The sequence below is a fragment of the Nestor notabilis genome, unplaced genomic scaffold, assembly GCF_000696875.1.
Source record: "Nestor notabilis isolate BGI_N333 unplaced genomic scaffold, ASM69687v1 scaffold1768, whole genome shotgun sequence".
NCBI lineage: Eukaryota > Metazoa > Chordata > Aves > Psittaciformes > Psittacidae > Nestor > Nestor notabilis.
Window position 1 is genome coordinate 12,832 of NW_009939418.1, and position 26,353 is coordinate 39,184.

Consider the following 26,353-nt stretch of genomic DNA (forward strand, 5'->3'; position numbering starts at 1 on the left):
ATTAAGGACACAGCACAAATCTTCCCAAATTGAAAGATGAAGTTGAAAAGATCAGTGTAATTACACAAAGAAGAGATAATTAAGAGGATATATGATAAAAGCACATAAACCACAAATGCTGTATGAAGACAAAGCAGTAATTTTTTAATTCATTCAGCTTCCAAAATCTAGTCTTGCACTTCCCAGTGAAGCAAACATGGCAAATTCAAATTAAAAAAAAAAAAAAAAGTAATTTTTGCCTTCACCAAGAAAAATTGGCTTCTGAAATCCACTTTCACAAAACATCAGAAGCAAAGTGCTTAGCAGGATTCAAAACAAGATGAAACATTTCTGCAGAATATATTTGCAAAAGTTTTATAATGTTATAAATGCAACAAAGTTCTGAATATTTAGTACACAGAGTAAATATACACCATAAGCTTTGGGGCATGACTCAATCACTTATAAGTAAAGGAAGCTTAGAAGTTTCCTCATAAGGAAAGGAACACAAGAATTATTTTTCCCTAACAAATTTTACTTTAAAGTGTACATGCTTATGGATAACCATTTATTTGTTTGTTTTGTTGGTGTTTTTTGTAGAACAGAAACAGACAATATTACTCTCATTTTACTTTACCACAAGTTATTGCCCTGTGATGTACAGGTAGTTACCCATCAAAACACTATAACATTCTCTCAAGAAATACAAGAATTGTAGCCTTCTTTCTAAAATGTTTCTCAAACAGACAATTACTAAGGAGGATTTAATCCCTTGTGGAGAAGCTACGACAAAAAAAAAAAAATGAATAAAAGGATATTTTTCTTTCTTTCCTAATAATTTTCACATAAAACCTCCAGAAAATAATTGTCATTTTTTTCTTCTTACAGATTTTCCCAAAACTATTTCAAGTTCTGGTAAACCTGACCTGAGAGGTAACTAAAAACTAAAATGTAGGTGGTTGCCTACCTCCTGCATGCCTTCAACATTTGTTTAAGAAACAAAAAAAGCAAACACCAAATCCAAACCCTCTCCAAAAAACAAGCCACCACACACATTAAAAATATTTTAAAAACCTGTTTCTTTTACATGTATGTATATATATGGAGAATTGACTGGGATTTTACAGGCTTGAGAATATTTTATTTTGTTCCTGGAAGATGGAGGTTTTACATTCCTTTTGCATTTCTATCACCATCCCCTTTTTATTATCCACAAGTGTAGACAATATATAAGCTAAATTAAACTCATCTCTTTCTTCCTGCCTTAAAATTTGTCCTTCCGTAGATATTTTATTGCCTTGGTTTATCTTTGAAAGACTCAAGATCTTCAAATAGAATGATTTGAGGTTAATTCTGTGATTCAGATTTAATAGCAGAGGATAATCTGCATCACACTTTGCAGAGAGTCTCAAATTCAGTAATACTCTAAATGGCACCTGTGGAATTTACAATTTAATCCCATAGTATATTTTAGCTATGCTGTATAGAATTGTTTTAGGGTTCTTCAGTTGTTTTTTAAATTCTACTGATTCATCAAGAAACACTAGAATTAGCTCAAGACAATGTTGCTTCAGCTGTATGATATAAGCAAAACCATCTTACTCTCACAGCTTATATTTATAGCTTCATTTCTTTCAGCTTGGAATCACACATGACAAGATTAATCACATTATTAATTGCATTATTACTCAAGCATTTAAACAGTTTTGTGGATTTGTTTTCTTTTTTCTCCATTTATTAATCAGAGTGCCTCTTTCAAAATAAACAGCGAGAATCTTTATGACATGAGCAACATATTAAAACTGCACAAAGCTTTTCTAATTGCCTTAATGCCTCTAATTTATATTCTCTCCACCCCCACTGACATGAACTGACAAAATTACATCCAACTTGGTGCTATCAGGACCACAGATAAGTACTGCTAAGTGCTAAATCTCTAGTTAACAATGTAAAAATTCAAATGCTTTTTATGACAGAATTTGAGTGTGTTAAAATAATTATAATCTTGAGAAAAAGATTATTTTTTTGCTTTGGTCTTCTGTCCTTCACAATGATGTGGGAGGCTCTAATAAGGCCTAAGAGTTGTATCATTTGCTCAGTATGGACTGGGGCATGCTGTGCACAGACGTGACACCCAGAAATTTTAACAGCCAGTCTCTGAGAGGCATTTCTGACTGGAACAATTTTCTGGAGTCTTAAAACCCGGGTGGAATTTCCAGAAACAGCAACAAAAACCCCTCTCTGACAAAACAGCCAGAATGTAAGTTAACATTTTACAGGTTTCAGCACTCCTGAATAATAGGTGATGTTATGTAGAGGTAACCATCACGAAACAGATCAGGTAGTTTTACTCCCTTCCAATGCACTACAACTTTAAACACCCAATAACAAACTAAAGCCTAGCAAGTTTTACTTCATAAAGTCTTAGACTTCTCCAAAATCAGTTATAAACAGCAAAATCAAGAGGATAGAGAATTATGTAGTGTTCATGTATTACAATATATTTCATCCTTTACCTTATTAATTCATGGGTTTTAAACTGATCATTTTTGAGGAGGGCAATTGTCTAGATACTACTCCTAAAATCTCAAGTTACACTTAAATTCATAATACTTTTATTCCTCTGTGCAGTAACTGATGGAGAATAAGAAGAGAAAGGTTTTACACACCCTTTTTGATGCACAATGAAGTGCCTCAAAAAGGATGTAAAATGCATGCACCATCATGCATGTGCATGTTTTTGAGCTACATTTTTTAAGTTTTAGAAAAATTACTTCTTTGAACATTTGTATTAGGTAATTACCCAAAGGCAGGTTTTGGATGTCCTTAAGCAGATAGCATATTAACAGTGCCTGTCTAAGTATGGCTGGTTCAAACAGCTTCAAAAGCCATAGTAAGTTTGCTTAGAATAACTTTTTTTTTTAAAATGCTATTACCTCTTATTAATACAATGTTTTTGCAGAGCAATTGCTCAAAAATAAGTCGTGCAAAAAATAACATGCAAAGGTCCAGGAAAAGCAACGCCTACTCCCAATACATGGCATTTTTCGCCTGGGGCTCCATTGCTCTATGGAAGTTGTGTATTAAAAGATAGTAGAAAAACATACATCTTTCAGACAGTCTGAACTTTGTCCTCATCCTGTAATGTTACAAGAAAGAAATCAGAAAACAGAGAAACAGCATAGATTTGTACAAGAAAAGGCTATTGGAGTTGGGACAGGACAGCCATTCCTGATGCAGAAGGAAAGATTCAGTGTGCTTTGTACTCTGGAGAGGAGGTTCAAGCAAAGTTCAGCAATCTATCCTTGAAATCTGTTTATTGGTTGTGACCACAAATGCCATGGGCCAAATTCAGCTGTAAGTAGGTGGAATTTCCTTTCAGCCAAAGCCGAGTTTGATTCCAAGAGACTCAAAAGAGTGGTGGCAAATCTGAAAGAGCCTGTACTGCAGCTTCCACTGTAGTCAAATTCTCCTGTGGTGCTATCTAGTGAAACACCAGTTACATCTACACCTGCAAGCTTAGATTATATGGGTCAACCAACTTTCTGAACAATGATGGTAAAATACTAAGCTTTTCTTCTAACCATTAGGTTCAAAGAACTACTTAGCTAATCATGCATGACAGGTGCAAAATATCTGGACGAGATTTGTGTAAAGAAATATTAAAAACCAGGGAAAGGACTCATTGAAAAACATTATGGAGGAAATAGAAATAATTTCTTAATAAAACTAGCAAAGCAGACTGTATGACCATTATTAGAACAATTAAAATGACCATATATTTCTTATTACAACTTCTTCCAGGGAGGTTTGAAGGATAAAATATTTAATGTATGCACATCTTTAAAAACCTCATCCTGAAAAACAAAGCTAAACATCCTTAGAAGTTACATACTTCAGACTATCACATCAGTAAATGAAAAAGTTTTGTTAACCATGAATACAAGAGATAAACAATCTTAGGAGCTACGAGAAAAGGGAATTTAAATTACAATTTAAAATACAATACTGAATGGGATTAACACTTCACTTGGATATTTTTTTAAAGACAATTGCTTCACTGAAGCCAGAATAGGAATACACTGAAATAGACTGAGGATGACAAGAAATTACCTCCGAGACAAAAGATATTTATGCTTTTATAACAACTGGGGAAAAAAAGATGCAGAGAAGAATACTTCAGAAGAGAATAGCCTCAAGATGGTGCAATGTAAGTTTTGCACAAGTTCAAGAACTAACAAAGTAATATCCTTCTAACATTATTTTATCAGTTTACCAATGTAAGGTGTCCACAAGATTGTGCAATAATTGCACATCTTTGCAATTATTTCAGTAAGCAAAGCCTGTACAAAACTGAAGCTCCAACCTACACGTTTATATGATGATAGGTGACACAGATGCCTCTATTCCCACCATTTGCTAGTATTCTACTGCAAGTTGTTGCTCCTCTTGGTTGGTCTTACCTCCTCCATCAGATCAATACAATCATTATGTTTCTCTCTCTTTCTCACACCCACACTTTCTACTGTGCTCGAACAGTTAACCACATTTTGGCAGTCAGGAAAATCAGAACCACTCAATCTTTGAGGAACTTTTACTTCTGTTTCTTCCTCAAAGCCTTTCTTTATATTGGTAAGTATTGAATAATCATTTATAAAACCCCAAACTATGGTGATTCTTTACTATGACTTTATCCAAGGAGGTGAATGCTACAATATGAAATAACAGCAAGCACTATTACTCGCATTATGCCTTTGGAGAGAATAATGCAGCAGTAGTAAAAGTGGTTAAAGTAACCCTCTAACATTTAAAAGGCATTTACCCATGGGGCAAATGAAAATCTAGGAAGTGGATGAACTGTGCAAGTCAGCATAATCTATTTTTATTGCTTACTAAAAAAGCCTTACACATTAGTATTCTCAAAAAAGATCAGGCCATAAACGCATAAACACAGTACTAAATGAATAAAAAAAAAGTACTATAACAATTCATATGATTTTTATAAGCCATCAGCACCATACTTGCATAAGTATGTATCTGTCCACTGACTTTATTAAAAGCAAGATTCTGGTCTCCCACATGCTGTTATATTGGGATAAAAAGATCATATAGAAGCAGCAGATGGGTGAATAAAAGAAGAGAAAAGAATCTCCTATTGCAGGACAAACAGCCACTGTAAACAACCACAAACAACCCCCTCTGATAAAGGGAGTTGCTTGAAAGTGCACAGGGTGGCTTTGGGAAGCGATACTGGCTCACAGTGTTAATCTCGCACATAAGACCAAATGCCCAACTACTTGTGAAGCAACTTTCATGGCAAAGAAAGTTTCATGCTTTCAGGGAAGCCCTGGACTGCTTAAAATACCACTTTTTTTCACAGTTGTATCAGCACAACTTACAAGTATTCAAGGACAGGCTACCATTCTAGTTGCTGTAGTGGGGAACTGGACATACAAAGGATTTTGGGACAGTTGTGCTCCCTATCCTCTTTTATCCCCAGGCTGTATAATATTGTAATGATCCTCAGATGTTCCTCCTAATTACAAGACCAAACATAAACAAAGACTTCAAACTTACATTACTTTGGCATCCTTTTGTTATGCCAACTAATTTACACCAGTCAGAGGAACATGATTTACATTCTCAATGCTCCGTTATTAACTACAAAGATGTTATTTTCCCTTGCTTGCATAATGTTTGCCTGTGACATTAGCACTGCCCAGACGCAAAGCCAAACGCACTACAATGTAGTTCACTCCCTTGTCATGTGTTGTTTCTGTATAAAATGTTAGTTTTTCAGAATATTTACATTCTTAATCAATGTTGATGCTTACACATTTAAAGTCACAACTGCTCTCTAGCAGTTCATTGCTCAGAACTTACGAAGTCACTGGACTCCTAAAATTTCCGAGCAATCCATGCTATTGTTCAGTTACTGCTGTAAATTCTTAGCAGCCAAAATTATTGCTATATTTTGCCTATTTCATACTAAAAATTAGTATTTTTAGCTCATCACTTACATCATTGCAACTCAGAAAAATAAAATCTAATATTTACTGTTGCTACTTCTTCCTTACCTTCTCATATCCTCCTTTATGTGCAGATTGATGAGCTCTTTAGGAACATGGAAAGAGAGGATGGTCTCAGCCATCTGTTCCCGGATCCGCATCCACTTGTTGTCAGAAGTGGGGAATCTATATAACTTACAAATCGGGTTTTTTAGCACTGCAGAGAGGAAAAATTATATCATTACTTTACTGTGGTTCTATGACTCTCTGAAAATTTATGACAAAAATTATATCCAAAAATAATATATTATTTTCCCCTTGCTTCCAGAATTAATTTTAGAACCATTACAATTCTATTAAAAACATTAGATTGTTATTTAATTTATTATAGCAGCATGTGGAGGACAAAGTATTACTAGTAGAGTAGATAAATCATGTTTTCCCTGCACAGTAGGTATATCGTGTGAATTTAGCATTTCAGTGTAGTGAGAATGTAAATTATGGTCTCTATTCTTACACTTAGGCTACAGTTGGAAAAAAATGGAATACAGAAACAGACAATGAACTCACATACAGTCAATGCCATTGCTCACCATCTGCTAGAATCATTCACTTTATTAATAAATTGCATGGGACAAGTGAAGCATGCCTCAGAGTTTAGCTATGTCTGATGCATCTTCTCCATGATATGCACACACAGAAGTCATTAATACAAATAGATGGTTTGCATCTGCATTAAAGGAAACTTGACCACTGATTTGGTCAAAAGGATACCATTTTAGAGCCAACCTGTTCATTGACTTCATCAATAGACTGCCACTACATATAAGTAAGTGTAACAAACCTGTAAACATGTTACACACACTCTTCTTGGTGTCTATCCTGACATAGGAAATTCACATAACATGATGTCTTGGAAGGTTTTGCTTAAAATCCCACCATATTTTTTATCTTAAAGCTCTCGTGTGTTAGCTATGTTTCTGTTCAGATCTTACAATGATGCTCTACAACAAAGGTGAGAATTTTTTATTCTCTCCTTTCCTTCCTTCCCCCCCCTCCCCCTTAACTAATTTTCCAGAAAGAGCAAATGAGGAAAAAGCTGAGAAAGAGAAGTTTTATTTGACTACTTTGATAAATCTACACAGAGACAAATGACTGCCATTTAACACACATCACACAACTCAGAATGACTTGGGACAGCCATCCAAATCCTCCAACAGTACCTTTCTATCAGCCATCTGGAAAAAGCTACCTCAGAGCAGGCTCCCATTGATCTGCCACTGAATGGTCTATAACTCATAGGAATGCATTTCCCATGTGCGCTGTGAGGAAACCATTGCTGTCGAAACAACGTCTACTAACAGAAATTTCAGCTTCAGAAGTCACCTCCACCATTATTGTTTATGTAGGCTTATTTATGGGGAATGAAAAACACATATCAAGTTATTGAATATACGCAAACTGTCTTGCCTAGCTAATCAATCTGTTTTTAACAAAAGTCCTTTAGGAAAGGCCTAAACCAAGACCAAACATGAAGAGAAACTGGAAGTCTTTTTAGAGTCATTCTGCCTTTACTTAGCAGTGATTTTACTTACGAAAACTGAATTCTGACTTACTGTTATGAAATAGGCCTAATAGATGCTTGATATCTATGGCATAACATATGCTGAACAGCAATTTTTCTTTACTATTAATACCCCAAATACTTCAATGTGCGAGCGTCTTAACACATTTTACACAGCTCAAGTAAACTCAATTACACAGACTTAACTAGTGTCTGCTACAAAAAAAAAAAAGCCCCTCCAAGTCCTGTGCCTATGATCAACTTACACTGTAGTGTCTGGGCTTTATTATATTACTTGATTACAATATGCTGTAATGCTTTCCTATTTTCCTCCTTTTTTGCCGAGATACTTCTAATTAACAAAATCACTTTTGTCAATAATATTGACAGCCTCTGTCAATCCACTGAGTAGATATATGGCACCAATCATCTCCCAGTAACAAGACAGGGAATGACAATCTTCAGATGTCAGAGATGGCTCAAGAGACTAAGGAATAATTCAGGTCTGCCCTTAAAGAGATGTCTGCCAAAACACAGATGATTATTTTGTTGTTGTTGTGGGGGTGAGTTTTTTGTGTACATGTGTGTGTGGGTGTTGTGGTTTTTTTTTTTTGTGTTGAGTGCCACATGTTCTCTAGGAAGCAGGTTGATATTTCTTTATTAGGACATTCCAAATTATGGTGCCTCAGGCACAAAAGGCTCTTTTCTCTATTTTACCTTCTTATATCTAGTTCCTAAGAAGTTATCAAAGGATGTTTTTCCAAGAACAGCCCTTAATCTGTTACATTAAAAAAATCACATTTGTCTGTGAGAACCTAATGCACACATCCACAACCTCTTTCCTCCTATCTCCCCACCATCACCACCACCACAGGGGAAAAAACAAAGCCAAACAAAAAAACCCAGCAGAACTGCAGCATGATGGCAAGGGAGACCAGGAATAACTTTGGAAACGTGGATCTAAGAGTTGTGATTTTTATCACTGTTAGAAGTATTAAACTACAATTCAGGTACTACCTCCAAGTCTGAATTTTCAGATGGGGCTAATTTCAAACATGTCGCAAGTTTAAAAGAAAAAGAAGGCCAAAACATCTCTCCATGGGTTTAGGAAGAAAATTTCATTTACAAACTCGGGGAAAAAAAAAACCCATTTGCAGTATCACTAAAGCTTAAGATTGTCAACAAAAGCTACAAAATACTTGATGTTTTTCTTATAATCAGAACTACTAAAGTCATGTGATTCCATAAAATCTCAGATGCATTTTCCTTTCCAATTACAACAATAATTGCTTTCTAATTACAAGTCATCTAAAAAGAAATTCCAGAAGGCATGTAAAGCCACCCAAACAGTAAGAATAGCATGACTAGATTTAGCTTTTATAAAAAGTAGTTATTAAAATGACTCAAAGCTTCATAAAGGTAATCCTTCCTATATTTAGACAGTGATCATGAAAGGCACTGAAAAAACCCCAACTCAACAGATGAACTGCTGGGGTTAAAAAGAGACAAAACTATTTTAAAAGCCTTTCTCTATAGCAATGAAGCCTAAAAGCCAATGCCATATATTTAACTAGCCATATTTTTGGCCACTCTCATTTTTAAATTTAAAGACCTCTGTGGTTTTATTCCATGCAATATCCTTCACACCGCTTCCTCTGCAAGTAAAATGAAAAAATAATAAAAGATTGAATACTCTGTTTTCATTTTTGTTCCCTATTGAACATAGATCAAAACATACCACTGCCGTATACTAATTTACTAACAGTGTTTCTATCTGTATCTTCCTTTGTAACATAGATGTATTATGCATATAACTTCAGGAAGAATAATTTCAATTCTCTTAATTTTTGCTTAATTTCAATTACTTTTATTCTCTTTTTTATTGTGAAGCGCAATTTGTTTACACACAAACAATCGGCAAACTCTCCAGTGTGATAAACAAATAATTTCAAGACATATAAAGTTAATCTCTTGGGGTATAAATGGAATAGTGATAGGCCTCTGTGAAATACGATACTCATTCCCACTCACTCAATAAGTGCCTCATAACTCACTTGAGGGCTGCGAGTTTCTTATATTAAGATTTAAATTTCAGAAGAATGCCAATGTGCATCTATTCCTACAGACTTCAAGATTCACACGGGTACTTTTTCAGTTTCAGAGTTTTGAAGGCGTGATAAACAACAGGAGGTAGGAACAGAATTTTTACAACAGTATACACATGTACTAAATACATATTCATATGGAAAATATACTGCACTGTAATAGTTATGTGTGTACACAGCAGGGAAAGCAGTGCAAGCAACACTGATGTTATCAGGTTGCCTGTAATATACTCCTACTGCATTACTGATATTGTTCCTTTCCTTTCAGTCCCTGTTTTTGATTGCCTCTAATTTTGCCACACAAATTTGTCTGGCTCAAACTGATTATTTTCTGAAATTTCCAGCTGCAGAGAATGAGGCCAGAAATCTGCAATAGAAAATTCTGTGCTTTATAAACTTGAATTCTGACTGTAAATCTTAAACAGAGATGTGCAATTTCACCATATATGATAACAACATAAGCATTGGGAAAGAAATTTCAGCATGTAAAAACTCAAAACTTGAACTTTACACCTCATACGCGAACCAGCTACCCTTTACTGAAAATTCTTGCATCCTTCCCAGTTTCTAACACCAGCAAAACTGTGCACACGACACTCATAGAGAGCGGATGAATATGGTTTTGGGCAGAGCTACTGCGTGGTACAATACGCTTAAGGGCAACACTGGTACCCATGTGAGAAAGCCAGTCTCCAGACAACACAGGAATTTGACCCACGTGAAGCTCACTCACAGCGGCGTGCTTGGGAAGAAGTCTGACTGGGTGGGCAAAAAGGTTGAGAATATAAAAGGAGAGCTAAAATTTTATAACAAAAGAAATTGGGAATTCAGTAAAGAGACTGGGACCTACAATACCTGGAGTTAGTGCCAGGTGTCAGCAGGGAAGTAGAGGCAATGCTGAGAAGAGGAAGTCACAACTACAGGAAGCAGACTGAAGAGTAAGTATTTATTAGAACAAACTTCCTGTGACTTAGAACTCTTTCCAATATCCTGCATGCTGTCATTTCTTTCATATGCAACTGCAGTTCTGATTTTTCCCCTCAACTCTTTACAATAACAAAAAATGACTAACCAAAGAAAAACCCACCCTAGCAATGTTGGGTGGGGGTTTTGGTTTTATATTGTGTGTTTGTATATGAGAACAATAAACATAGAAGTGTCAAGCATTGTCTAGATACATCAAAAAATCATGTGCAAATACCAAGTGATTTAGACTCCAATATTCATAAAACTGGCATCTACCTTGGAAGTTCCAACAAGATACAATCCCCAAACCACTGCATTTCCCCATTAAAAAAACAACACAAAACCAAAAACAAACAAACAAAAAAACCCCCCACAAACAAAAAAAAAAACACAAAAAACCCAAAAAAACCCCACACAAAAATCCCCAAAACCAGACAACCCAATGAAACCCACTCAACAGAGGCAGCAAATTGAAAGAAATCAGTTGTGAATCAGTAACATTTTCTCTGAACAGAAATGTCATTTCTTTAAGACCCAGGTGTGCGGATGACATACAGAATCAGAATCAAGGAATGGCTGCACTGAGTTAGGCCAATTTGTTCAACTGGCTCTGTATCTTGTCTCCAAGAGCCATAGATAGATACCTAAAGATGCAAGATACTCTCCCTGCCTCCAGCTATTTTCAGGTCAGGAATTTCCAGAGCCAGATGTAGTTCCTGTGTGTTTAGTAATTCTCAGTGAGTATCTTTTCCACAAACATATCTAGTCTCACATTGAACTGTTGAAAAGAAATGGCATCTCTGAAGAAGAAATTTTCCCTTACTTTTGATCTAGTCTCAACAAGTCATGGAAAAAAAAAAATCTCTTTTTTGAAGGTTTCTAGTGCTTCCTTCAGACTGCAAAGCTAGTCTAATAAGTCTGCCCTATCAGTGAAGTCATATGAAGGAGTTTCAGTAAAGGTTTTAAAACTTCAGTAACATTTGTCCTCGACTGTATGCAGCAAACACACAGAATTCTTGACAGCACTGTGTGTCCTGGGTTCAGCTGTAGCAGTCATTTCAGATTGGTTTCAGATGACCCATATAACTTATTTGTGACATTGTTACTGCAAAGTAATGGAGATTCATAAACTTGGGCTAATAAAACTTTTATGGTGCAGCATATCAGCATGTAATATTTCTCAGTATAATGAAAGAGAAATAGATCTAGTTGAACACTGGACAGTTCAGCCCAGAGTTCACCCAGAATTGAGAATGCCCTGCCAACAGCTTCCTTCATTTTAGAACATATAGCTTCCAGATCAAACTGAAATTACAACTTCATCAACTATGAGAGAGATTAATTCTCCAGGGTATGCAGTTACAAATAATGCATAATTAACAGAATGTTAAAAGACAACACAATGAGGTTAATTCCATGGCCACTGAAGTCATTGACAGTCTTGAAAATCATTGAATGGCAAAGACATAGGAGTGCTTCTTTCAGAAAGCATAACTGACATTTCTGGAAGTTTTCCTCACATTTCTCAGTAAAATTACACTCTTAAATAGGTACAAAACATTAAAATATTAAAATTAAAAATTTGTGCATCATTTGAAGAGCCTTTTAAGAGCTCTGCCCCAAGTCTTTGTGATTTCTTCAGGATCTGACATAGCATTGCAACACTCATTTTTTATGGATGTTAGAATACTTACCTGCACTTAATGAAGGCAAGTTGTCTTTACCACTTATGCCTTCAGTGGCTGTACATTCACGAACCAATGCACACTACAAAAGAAATGCAACAACAAATGCAACACATTCAGGGGTCACAAGGAAATTCATCGCAGTTTAAAAATGGCAGACTGAAAAACATCACTGATAATATAACTCCCCAACTCATAATTATAATTTACATTTTCCTCTTTATATTCCTGTGCTATTGTACTGTAACACAACCAGAACTATAGCAGAGAAAATGGCAAAACATGATCAGCCATATCATAATAAACCAGAAAGGTTTCCTACAGCAGAGGTTAAAATAATTTTGGCCAAGTTCTGTGTCTTCAGAGAGCTTTCTTGTGACAAGGCAGTTTTCACATGCACAGTGTCAGAAAGCGCTCCATTAATTTTTAAACAAGGGAAAAGTAGAAACCACATAAAGTCTTTAAAATGTACTTGTGGTGTGCGATTGAAGTAATTTGTTATACAAGTGAATTGGAAGATTTCTTTGATCACTGTATAAAATAAAGGTATTAAAAGTTCATGGCAAAATCGACAGTATAAACCTACGTTAAATGTACATTTTTTAATGGTCCTGCTACCCCCAGTCAAAAAAAACCAACAGGTAGCCTCTAAACGTGATAGGGAGCTCCTACAGCTTCCCCAGTTTCTAGATATTCTGTTGCAGAGCTTAAATCAAAGAGCAAGACATGATGTGCTGTCCCACCAGTTAATATCTCAGACTGAATTTAACTATCACCTTAAACTTCCACGAGGAATTCCCTGTACATAGTTAACCTAATGAATTGTCAAACCTGAGTCAGAACTTATTTCTTTGAAATAATTCAATAACTCTACAGTCTCACAATTACATCCTCACTATGAACACAGAAACCAAGACTTCATGGTGCAACTAATATATAAAAACTAAGGAATCCTTTAATGACCACAGAAAATGGAGCTGTCATGAGGCTTTGTCTTTCTTGAAAAGTATTAGAACCCCCTAGAATCATAGAATCGACGAGGCTGGAAAAGACCTTTAAGGTCAACATGTCCAACCATTGCCCCAGGACTGCCAAGACCATCACTAAACCATATCACCGCGGGCTTCATTTGCCCAGTTTTTGAACACTTCCAGGGATGGTGATTCCACCACTTCCCTGGGCAGCCTGTTCCCATACCTGATACCCTCTCTGTAAAGAATTTTTTCCTAATATCCAATCTAAACCTCCCCTGGCACAGCTTGAGGCCGTTATCTCTTGTACTATCACTTGTTACTTAGGAGAAGAGACCGACCCCCACCTCACCACAACCTCCTTTCAGGTAGTCGTAAAGAGTGATAAGGTCCCCCCTGAGCCTTCTCTTCTCCAGACTAAACAACCCCAGTTCCCTCAGCCACTCCCCATAAGGCTTGTGCTCCAGATCCTTCACCAGCTTTGTTGCCCTTCTCTGGACCCACTCCAGCATCCCAATGACTTTCTCGCAGTGAGGGGCCCAGAACTGAACACAGGATTCCAGGTGCGGCCTCACCAGTGCCAAGTACAGGGTGATGATCACTTCCCTGGCCCTGCTGGCTATGCTATTTCTGGCTCCTCCAAGCTACGCACAGCTCATTCATTATATCCCAAATAATCATGGGAAGCTTCATTCCACATTTTGAAATGGAAGAATAGAAAAATTAAAAAGAAGGCTAAAAAAACAGTTCATTTTTTATATCTCGTGGAAGTTCTGCAGTACAAAACCACAGATTTTACAGTGTTTGCTGGCTTCTTTGGAACTGGTACCACTGGTCCATTGTTTCAAAAGGGCATTGAAGTTTTCTGAGAATGGTGAAAACAGGAGTGTAAAATCTATCTGCGGAATTTGGCCCAAAAGCGGACTGCTTTGGCTGAGCAGAAAAGGTATTCAGAACAATTCCCCAAAGCTACATTCTTATATGTTACTTTCAGACAAAAAAAAGCAGTCCTTAAATTTACATTCCCTGCAGCATTATCTAATGCCATTTTTTACCACCCCCCCACCCCCAATAACAGAATACACCATAGTGTATAGCAGTACACCATAGTATTAGGGCTACAAAAATTCTGTTAGTAAGAATGGGGCTGCAGAGGCAGAGATAGGAGGAGGCGGCAACCCTATACAGGTATGTCAGTTACCATCAGTTAGGGACCCAGCAGAGAGACCTTTTTATTAACTGCAAATCATTCAAACCCTGGTTTCCTTGTTCTGAGCAGTCATTTCTAATCTTCTCCAATCCTAAACCTCTTGTCATCATAGAGACAGCCCATCCTTTCCACACTCCTTCCTTTGCTTCTCCATTACTCTCAAATCCATTCTCCCTGTATCAACTCCAGCTCCAGTCTCAACCACTTTGGCCTGCAACAACCTGCCTACTTAAGAGCATTTTTGCTCTTTGCAAGCCCTTCTATCTTTCCTCTTGTCCCACACCATAAGCACCCAACTTAAAATCCCTACATACAACCCTCTGATCAACACTGCCCTATGCTAGCACTTTAAGACATCATTGCTGTGCTGTCCCCTCCCATTGATTTTCCCCACTGCTGCATGTTCCCATGAAATGCAGCTGAACCTTCCCCTTTGCAAGGGGATTCACCTCTTTGGCTTGCCTGTCCTGTCATTCTTTCCAGGTTTTCAGTATTGTGGACACAGGTTGCACATAAAAATCCATGTGAACATGACTTCAAGAGAAGAATATAGAGGAACTGTCCAAGGGTCAAATAAGATTTATGGCGTCTCTACGGACATTTTTTGATCAGGAGTGCTCAAATATGTTCAGTTGAGATCTAAATAAGCTCTTTTTTTCCTAAAGAAGGGGAGGGACTAGGAAACTAAGGACAGAATATTACTCTGTAGGTTTTCCTTAAAAAACATTTTTAGTTTAGGGATATTAAGTCTACATAGTACTTTATTCTGGAATTTTTTATTAAGTCCTTAACCCAATTTGGAATTAGTAATTTAGGTATTTGACAAAGCTGATCATTCTAATTAAGTTTTGTGCAATGAACTGAGTTATTACCTTTTGATCCTGGGCATCTGTTGTGATGTGGTCTGTTTCGCCATCCTCTAGCTCTCCCATCTTCACAAGACTGACTTCAATGGTACCAACTGTCTTGCCACCATCAGAAGTCCTAGGGAAAAACCCCACACATTGGGTCATCTGCAGCACCACATTCATTCAGTAAAAACGTTGATAAACATTTAGTTCCCTCTCCATTCTGTCACCTGTGTCCCTGCCCACGGCAGGGGTGTTGGAACTAGGTGATCTTAAGGTCCTTTCCAACCCTAACCATTCTATGATTCTATGACTCTAATAATAAACCAAATGCTAACAATAAGGCATATCGTATTTTCTCCAAATTCTTTATAGCAATCAAAGTTTTCATCACAAAACCGAGGATGAGTAAATGCTATGAATGTTGGAAGAATCCATGAACATGCCAAGTTTTTATTCTAGACATTATTCTGTGTGTGGACCGTGAGAGAAAGGGCTGTAACACTGGCACCAATACTTCGCTTATGAGCTGCAGTCTCATCGCACAATACACTGCTTTGTTTCCTAACATAATCTGTGAAGAAAGGACATGCTCAGTATATTAATAATCCTCCTGCTAAACTGAAATAATGAAACTAATCCGAGTATCACTTTTCCTTTCGTAGCCCTTCTACAGACTAATTATTCAGAATCAGTCCTGTTTCTTCAACTATAGAGAAGATAATGTAGTGCCAGATGAACTACTTTATTATCATCTCTGCAAATAGTTTACTTCCAATTAAGTGAAAATAAATAGCAATTCAGATTTACATCTCCCAAGAGTACTGCTCACTACCTTTTAGGAGAAACCAAGATTTAAACTCCCAAGAGGTACTGAATGCTTTTCAGCTTTCACTGGTAGCAAAACACCAAGGTTAATAGTGCAGTCTATCTCCCCTGGCTTATTCTGAACAGCTGGACTTTTTGAAAGGAAGGAAGAAGGGTAACAGATCATTTAATAATAATGAGGAAGGTAAAACAACAGCCAGCATGTAAAAATTGGCAAAAAGAAATGATGAGATTAAGTTTAGCAGAATTGCAAAATCAGAGAGAGGAATGAAAAGAATGAAAACAAATAGGTTTGGGGCAATACTGTGTATAATCTCAGAAGCAAAGATAAGAAGTGATGGAGCAGGACAAAGGAATACACAGAAAAGTGACTAGAGGACTGGCAATAAAAAGAAAAAAATTACTTTCAGAAAGAGTAATATTAGAAAAAAGTTTCCATTAAAACCTCCATATTCCTAGGGCAATCCTTGCTGCAGGAAAACATCAAAACCCCCTTCAACACAGACATCCTTTGAGAAGTTCAAAAACCAGTCCTCACATTATATTAGTACAGGAAGGAAAAAAAACCAACCCAAGTCAAACAGCCTTCTCCTCATTTCACCAACCAGGAGAAAGACTGCAATCCAAGGCCAGGCCTGCTAGTACACCCACATACATGGCACAGTACCATGCAGAGGCACCACGGCTATACGGCTCCATGAGATAATTCCCACTGCCTTGGAAGTGCTGAGAACCCCCAAGCAGCACTGTGCCAATGCACATTGTCTCCTGCTCTCAGGCAGGGCAGGCCTTGGACTTTGCCATGCACAGGCTTTCCCAGAATGCCTGCTCATGTTCCAGATGGGAGCACCCTGTCTCTGCGTTTGTCTCTCACCATTTGACATCATCTGTATTTCTGCATGCAGCATGAGGCCTTAATTAAGCCAGAGCATGCCAGCTCTTCACACTGACTCAAGTTAAGTACATGCGTTAGTCTTTTCAGTCATGGATACTTATTTATCATCCTAAATCAAAACTTCCATTTTTTACAGTGCAGTCTCAAAATATAGCTACCCTCAAGCTTCAAATTTAAATAGTTATTTCGGTTGTGAACCATTATGCTTTAATATGTGACTCACTAGAATACATTCATCTTATAACTACACAAATTAAATATGTTCTTATATAAAACCATGCAAAATAGACATAATTCTTCATATTTTACATGTGTCACTACTTCATTTCCTCTACGCCAAATTCATTACTGACAATAAAGGAACAACAAAAAGCGAACCAATTTCAGAGCCTCGCAACCAAAGAAGCCTACATTAATTAACAAAGCACACAAAAGAAATGAGGAAGAAGGGTTCAATGTCCAAGCGGTGTTTATGAGCAAAAGTGTACAATAATTTTGAAATGCACAAGAACAACTTAACCATATTCTGAATGAAGGCCATTCCCCTGAGTTGCTACAGCTTAGTGGTTTGATTTCATTTGTTTTCTCCTTCCCGTGTCAAGCCAGCATGCAAACCAGGCTAACTCAACAAATGGACTACAGCATTTCCAAGGAGAAAGGGAATACAACAGATGTTAGCACATCACCTATACCTTTAAAAATCAGAGCAAACGTGTGGCTGTGAGACTGAAAATTTTTCAACAGCTTAATGTGTCCCAACTAAAGCGTACAAGTGGACGACCTTATTACCAGGCTGACATAAATATGCAACAGCACTTTGCTGTTATTCTGGTCTGAAAGGAAAATGTTGCACTCATTTGACTTTCGGAAATAAAATCTTGCCCATCCTTTTTTAGGAAACACATTTTTCTAAGGCTAAAGAGACCTGCAAGTGTGAGACTGACCTACATAAAACAGATCCGATTTAAAACTACATCAGAGGAAATTAAGAGTATAAAGAGATGCTGAGCAAAATGGAGCTCAATTTGCAAATGAACTGCTACATTTGCATGCAGCCAAAAAGGCATGTTGCTCAAGTAAAACAGGAATACACGCCCACCTGAATACTTCTAGCGATTAAAGGTTGACCCAAGCATCCAGAAAGAAAAAAGGTAACAAGCTAATGGTAGAAAAACAAATGAGCTGGAAGGACTGAGAATAGCAGCCATTTGCCTCCAATGCTGTGCATGTCAAGTCTCATTGTTACACAGTGAATATGCAAATTTAGGCCTGCTAATTGGTTCCCATGGCCATACCTTTCTCCCAAAAAAAAAAAAAAAAAACCACCAAAAAACAATGAAAAGCCAACTCAAAAACACAAAGAAAGAGAAGCAGACGGTGTATTTGCATAGCTATGTAAATTATACATGACAAACTGAGTGACTGCCTCCTGAAATGCAAACTGCATGTCTTGCCACCTAGCAGGCAGCCCTTTTCTCCAATGCACAACATACAATAAATGCCATTAGTATAGACTAACACTGCATTCTAAAGTAAATAAAGTTTTTCACTGTTCAATTCCTTCTCAGTTTTCATGATTTCAATGTACTGTTGATTAAGCTTCATGTCAAAACAAGTTTCACCTCAACTGAATGGAAGATTTGCCTGGCTTAATAATGCCAAGCAATTGTTCACCTGCTTCCTGGGGTGGGTGACATGACATGAAGCAGCCAAGAAACAATTTCAGGATGGAGACCAAGTAAAACTAGTTGTAGGCAGACTTGGACTGAATTTTAATACGGAAAAGCAGCTAAATATATAGGATTTTATTGTTGTCATTTGCTAATGAAGTTATATGTACACATAAATGACTGCAAGAATTAGTGTGCTGCTTTCAGATTGTCTTTAGTTAGTTAAACGTTATGAATGTAACTATTACTAAAGTGCAGTTACGTGTCTTCCAGCCCACTGAACTGCAAGATGCTTGGAGGACAGGGTTAGGAGGGAGGGAAGTTGGGGGGACTTTCTTTCATGGAGTCTTGCAGTTATTTTTTTTGAACTTTCTAAAAATAACTATGGTTTATTTTTATCTCCTTTATTTAAAAGGAAAGAGGTTCAGTCTTGCCCAAGATAACTGAAAATAAGGCAGCTTAAAAAAAATCAGATTGACAGTCAAATAGATATTGTCCAAGAGTTCAAGTACAGTCACACTTAAAGAAAGTTTGTACACTACACGACTGACAGACATTCACAGGTACGTTCTCTCAGATGGTCTGTGTAATTCATGCACTGCATCCTAGTTCTTGTTTTTGTATAGTTAGCTCCATCACTACAAAGTTCCTGCTTACAGGGGCCAAAGGATGCAAAAGCGGTATTGATATTACCCTAGTTTCCTATTGAAGTAGCCTACTTAGAATTTTGTACTGTCTACTAAGAGGAGCATCTCAGGCAGATGGACCTTATTTTTACAGAGAGTGCAAAAGAACACTATTATCTTTTTTCTTTGCTGTTTCTTACACACAACTTACTGAAAATCATATGAAAATCACCCAGATAAAGATGACCTTCTTGGAAAAAGGCAAATTACCACCACAGGGGAAGCAGCTAATGGAAACACTAATTGCTAGCCCTTTACAGAAGCCTCAACCAAGCAAAAAACCAACATTGTGCTGTTCTTAAAAGAAAGGCATGGCAAAAATATTCTCTAAACTGAACAGAAATGGTAATCAACAAAAAAAAAATTAGTGTTAATTACTAAAATAGCAATCAGTTACCTAACTCATTTACAAAGAAAAAAAAAGGGTGCATGCTTTTTTTTTTTTTTTTTAAATTGAATACACTGCAACATATAGTCAGTATCAAGAAACATTCTGTTACTGACTGTGGCTTTGGCTTTTGTTTTATTCAACTGCCCATTTTATCCTATTCATCATCACAACCCTATGAGAAAGCTGGAAGCAAGTGGCCTTGCATTACCACTACAAAATAAAACTTTTTGTTCTATAGAGGCATTTCTGCTTTTATAAATTTCATATTGAAACCAAAATCCCAAGTCTCTACTAACTAAACTTCCTCTGCCAATGTCAGTTGTGTACATCATCATCATCAAAGAATTTTACAAATAGACCTGTTCAGGTTTTGATGTTTAGACAGACATAGGTGCACACATCTATAATAAACACTCAGCCATCAGTTTAGGGCACCTTCATAGGGAAGAAAAGACAATCACAATAAATTCTTCTGCAGTGGTTTTGTAACTTGATTCCCTAATCACTATCAACATACACTGGTGAGGAATAGTAAGGAATTGTAGATGTATACCAGCCCTCCACAAAATAACTGAGAAGAATAGAAGAACATTTCTTAAAAAACACTTTTATATTGTTGTGTACCTCACAAAAGACAATGGCAAGGCATAATAAATGGGGGTGGAGGGAACCAAAAAACCAACACCCTGGAAAAAGTAACCAGCTACTATAATCACACCAATATTTACAGGGCACACCAAAGAGCTATTTCCGGATACTTAAATCTTTACTTCAGATCTAACAAAGGAGTACCTCAGTCCCAAGCACTCTCTAGTAAACTCCCATCCAAAGTATATCAACAAGAATTAAATAGAACTGCATGCTCTGACAAAGTTCGCTTATCCTCCTGAGAGGAGCTAATATAATAAGGGAATTAGAGGAAAGCAAGCTTTGATTACTAGACTGCCTTGGTTAAACTGCCAGTGAAGACGTGGATAATTTCTACTGATTTTGTGCTACTGAACAGCCATAATCAGGAAACAATCCCACATTTAAAAGGTTACTGTTTTTCTCTTTTTAAAAAAAAAATAAAAAAATCCAACCAACGAAAACTTACTATTTGACATATCTGCAAATTAACTTGAATTGGTATAATTGGCCAGGCTGGATGGGGGCTTTGAGCAACCTGGTCTAGTGGAAGGTGTCCTTGCCCACGGGCAGGGGATTAGAACTAGATGGTCTTTACAGTCCCTTCCAACCCAAACCATTCCAGGATTCTACGATAATATTTGTCTTTTAGTGTTAGATGCATAAAGAGGATATACAAGACTAAAAATAGTAAGTAAAAGCAAATCTGAAAAGGCTTAGAGCTTCAGTTAAGACTAACCTGGCAATCTGTCATCTGTGGATTATTAGTTATCCATCTGAACTGTTTTTACAAATTAGATGGGTTGGATACAAAATACTCGGAAACTTCCCTGACACTTTACATTCTGTCAATTATTATGGCACCTGTCAGAGGCATTCTTTCAGATCAAGTTTTCAATATGTCGAAGAGGCAAAGTTTGTCCCAAAGAACTTGAGACAACTTGAAATTCTGTAAGAAAATACTCTTATGAAAAGTAAATTGATATTTGTTTATCGAGCCATACAATTCCATAGGCAATAGTCAGTTTGCATTTGATCTGATTGGTTTCTTCTGTAAGAAAAAGTTACCTGCTGGTTAAGCATGACATCTTCTGCATTTGAAAGAAATTAAAATCAAGGCATTTTGTTAACTTTGCCCTTTAAACTACACACAGGTATGCAACTACTATTGTTATAACAGGAAAGGAGGTGTGGTAATAAACCCAAAATACCTCAGGAAGTTTCTGCTTGAAAAACATACAGTGTCCTCAACACAATGACAATACCACAACATCACTGAATCGGTTGTAATTTGGGCCTCCATCCAAATCAAGCCTATTGCAAGGGATAAAGAACGTTACACAACTTTTCCACAGCATTTATGTACAGTATCCAAGGCAGAACATATACCAGTATCTCTGTTTTCCTAGTCACATTTTTCCTCCCAAAAATGTGGCTATGTAGAAGCATTCTGGTTTCAGGCACCTGCTTACCTGTACCTACCCAGTAATTGCAAATAAGCCTCCATTGTGCTTGCAAAAGTCAACTCAACAAAATCCCAGAACCATATAAAGCCCAAAGAATTCATTCAGAAAATCAGCGCCTAAAATGTTTCCCCTAACCTTCAAAAAGATTCATATCTTTATACACCTTAAGCCATGTAAGTCAGTATCAGGGGTGAATGTTTTTTCTTCATTGCACAGCTTTAAGAACTACCTGTTCAGCCCAGCCCTAGTTTTTGAATACTGGCTCTGACTCTCCTGCAGCACTGTACGCTGTGCCACTCATTAGAGTTGTACATTAACCCATACTGCCATTTGACTTTGGCTGCATGTAACAATGGTTTAGGAGGTTACACATTTCACAATCAAGAAGCCTTGAGTCATTGGGTCCACTGTCTTTAAATATGCTTAGTAACCAAACCAGAAAACTGTACAGTGTTAATTCTTTAAACCATACACATCAAATGAAACAAAGAACCTTCTGCTCCTTCCTAAAGGAAACTTTAAAAGAACATCCCCTACTTCAAATTCCCTGCATAGGTTATCATATTAAAAAATTGCTAACCTTTTCTAACCCGACACATAGCAAGCCCCGGCTTAAAGAATCAATATTTCATTTTGACTTTGTGCATGGTAGAAATAGAAGCATTTCAAGTTGACATCACATATACCTGAAGTAATACAGACTTTCAAAGTCAAACAGCAATTATAGAATCATTTAGGTTGGAAAAGACTTTTGAGATCATAGAGTCCAACCATAACCCTAACACTGCTAAATCCACTACTATACCATGCGTCTAACTGCCACATCTAGATGTCTTTTAAATACTTCCTGGGATGATGACTCCACCACTTCCCTGGGCAGCCTGTTCCAATGCTTAACAACATTTTGGTGAAGAAATTTTTCCTAATAGCCAACCTAAACCTCCCCTAGCACAACTTGAGGCCATCTTGTCCTACCACTTGTTACTTGGGAAAAGAGACCAGCTCTCATCTCACTACAACTTCCTTTCAGGTAGTTGCAGAGGGTGATAAGCTCTCTCCTCAGCCTCCTTTTCTCCAGGCTAAACAATCCCAGTTCCCTCAGCTGCTCCTCACAGAACTTGCTCTCTGGACCCTTCCCCAGATTCATTGCTCTTCTCTGGATGTGAAATCCCATGGGTTATATTAATTCAACATAGTTTATAACAGAGGAAAACACTTACCTGAGGGTAAGGGTCAACTGTTGGTCCTTCGACTTTACCAAGTCTGCTACTCTAAAAGTTGTACAGCCCAGGAAGCTTCGCTAGAAAACAAAGCAGAAAGAAACGGTAACATCTCCATTAATTTTTGAAGTTTTAATTATTACTTTTTTTTGTGTGTCACACTTCAAAATCTTTCTTTGTTACCTAGAAAATACTATATTCCACTATAGTCAATTTGACACACTATCCAGCAGAAATTCTTTTATGCACCTGTAGCATGATTATCAGTAAACTATTAAACTCTGATGTTACAGGCAGGAACCTCTCTCTCTTTTATTAAGTACAGTCTGACAACCTGACAAACCAGCAGGTTGCCAAATGTACAGCCATAGGAAAACTTCTGTTCAGTACAAGCACACTTGCATTTTGCATCACCTTCTTTCTATAATTGTCATTTTTAGATTACAAGAAATTTTAAGTTTTCAGTATTTTAACAAAGTTGGGTTTGCTATAGTTATTCCTCAAACCTTAGACACTACCATCTATGCATTGCAAAAAATCTCATTTGGTGAACTTTGCCGAAAGTAGTGTTCTTGCCCCAGAAATGATGGGGGAAAAAAAATAACAGTCTACAGCCATCTTCTATCCATTTATCTTTCAAACATACAACTCAACATCACTTGCTCTGAATAAATTATAATGAGATCTTAAGACTACGCTGCATTTTTGCAAGAAAATAATGAGATATATAGTTTCTTTTCATTACATTACACTAATTTTACTCTGCTGTTGGAATGCAAAGTAAAATTCCAAGCTAAATTATATATGTTCTCAGATATATAAATTAAAGAATAATCAAGTTGCTCTGAGTTGACACAGGCTGCATGTAGAGAGTAACTTTCCCCTTCAGGGAAATAGAGAATTTGGTGCTACAGAAAAGTGTAATTTCCTCTAGTAAAAAAACCCTGCAGCCTGCTTTCTTTCAGAAAGACCAGCTGGATATTGAGTGTTTGAATGCTAACAATAAAGCCCTATGTTAAGATAGGTTTTCTTGCATGTAAAACATACAGTTCAAATCACAATTCTCAGTTTAGGTAAGCACTGACACTCGTCTCCAAAGTGGGTAAACTAAGTCATCAGTTATGGCCCATTCCTGTCCATGACACAGGCTTAGATTTCATGTGCTTTGGTTGGCACTTAAGTAGCAAAGGAAAAAAGATGCAAGCTGAGAGTCTAGGGAAGGCCAGGAAAACAGCAGATTTGGGAAGTGCTGAACATGAAGTAAGGAAATAAAAATTCCACAACCAAACAAGCAAAGATGATAGATTTCCCTGCCAAAATGAAACATGTACTTTTACAAGAAATACGTCCAGGTGTGACACACAGTGATGCACAGCCTTGCTAAAGTGAACACACAGATAGTTCTGTCTTCCTTTAGATCAGTCACAGCATTTCTTCACTAAAACTCTATGGTGGCATGGTAAGCACAAATTAGTTATCTCTTCACAAATGGAAGAAGATACATATCCTTAGTACAATAAGAACACATTCTGCAGCACAACATCTATATAGCAGCCTTTATTCTGGCATTTTATGGCATATGAGTGCTTGTATTTTCTTTCAACCTTACCATATAGAAAGAAGGAAGAGGATATTTGGAATGAAACTGATAGAAGTTGGGTCACTTTGGTGTTCTTTATGCAGCACAATAGAACTATAAACCCATTTAAGAACCCTACATTGGAGTTCACATATGATCAGGGCTAAGAAGCTTATATTGCTCTCTTACACAATCTAGGAACTTTGGTCGTTGTACACAGTAACCATCTCCAAGTGTCATATCTCATTCTCCAGGGTCATGAAATTAAAGGTGGAGAATTTTATGGGCTTAAAAAAACTCTACTCACTTATTGTTTTTTATTTTTACGCTTATTTAGAATTAAATTTTCTTTGCCTGATGATGCAATTAGGAGTTATTTGCAAAGTTAACTAAAACTGTGAATGATCCCATGAAGAGAGTTACACTAATGTTCAAGGGGTCTAATTTCAAACGATGCTGGAGAATACTTTTTTCATACTGATTTAGATAGCAGCAGTCTACCCTAGGGCCTGAACTGGCAGCCTACAAACCAATCTAACTTTGCACATGTGACTTGGAGATGCTTTAGAAGTAGGCTTTAAACAGAACTGCTGCTGTAATGCTAATTATAGAGTAATGTTCCTCTGTAATTTTGCTAGTGGAGTACTTATGATTATAAATGTAAAGATATGTGCCTTGCGTAGTTTGATGAATAATCTCAGCTAGCCAAAGAGAAGAGTCTCTATAATAGCTACATGAAAAGTTGAAACGTATCGATTATTTCACTCAGACTGAACTTGCTGCCAAGCTACAGGTTTTTAAACACTAGCTGAAGTACTGGAAACTATGCCAAGGAGGCCCTGGTAATGCAGGAAAGTCACCTTAGGCTAAAAGTTTCAAAATCCAGTTGGTTTAAATGTTTGCAGATGTAAGTCCGATACCTGCACCAGATCATGTTTGGCCTTCTATTCAGCTCTAGAAGGACCAACATTTCCCATCCCTATGAGGTATCTATTACCTGGGAGGTTTCTCAGACCCAGAAACGACATCTCAATACCTTTGCCAAAATTTCCACATATCTACACAGCAAAGTAAGTCCTCCATATGTCACCAATGTAATTTCTTAAGGTAGACTCAAAAGCAACTCCTACAGCAGAACTTTTTATACTCTGCACATGAAAACCGGAAGTCAACAGGTCAGGGTCATTCAGGTGATGTGATTCCAAGGCTCTCTATCTCATCCAGATTGCTTGTATGGCAGCAGGAGGAAGTCTAGATAGTTGTACTTGCCTCAAGATTATTTCAGTTGAACAGGATTTTCAAGAACAATGTGAATGGGATTTCATCAGTTACTGAGACCATTACTGGTGCCTTGATTTTTTTACTCATTTAACCCAACTTCTGCTAGCACAAAAGCTTGCCAGCTGCTGTTTAGCAGTTAGGCAGAACACCATTTCTCTTCACTGGCTGGCTGTGTCTGCTGATGAGGTGAAAAAAAAAAAAAATCAACCACTGAAAAAAAAATAAAAATAATAATTGCTTACTCCAACGTCTGCTCTCGGCTCCTTGTGATCAGGTAGGACACTAGTGCGGACCTGAGAAAGGAAGAAAAAAACCAACGCATTTTTTTCCTCATACTTTCTACATTATGGAGATAAATTTAAAGGGAATAATAT

At 37.1% G+C, this 26,353-nt stretch overlaps 1 protein-coding gene across 1 annotated transcript in view; it reads right to left on the reverse strand.

Annotated features, from left to right (window-relative positions):
* Positions 1 to 26,272, reverse strand: part of LOC104409834 (type II inositol 3,4-bisphosphate 4-phosphatase-like) — a gene marked incomplete at both ends in the record, with an annotated part of 37,223 nt that extends 10,951 nt beyond the window's left edge. Inside the window, 5 exons of the mRNA XM_010019830.1 lie at positions 6,057 to 6,204; positions 12,317 to 12,389; positions 15,361 to 15,472; positions 23,120 to 23,199; positions 26,222 to 26,272. Coding sequence (XP_010018132.1) covers positions 6,057 to 6,204; positions 12,317 to 12,389; positions 15,361 to 15,472; positions 23,120 to 23,199; positions 26,222 to 26,272 — 464 coding nt within the window. The remainder of the gene's footprint in view (positions 1 to 6,056; positions 6,205 to 12,316; positions 12,390 to 15,360; positions 15,473 to 23,119; positions 23,200 to 26,221) is intronic.
* Between the last annotated feature and the right edge of the window lie 81 nt (positions 26,273 to 26,353).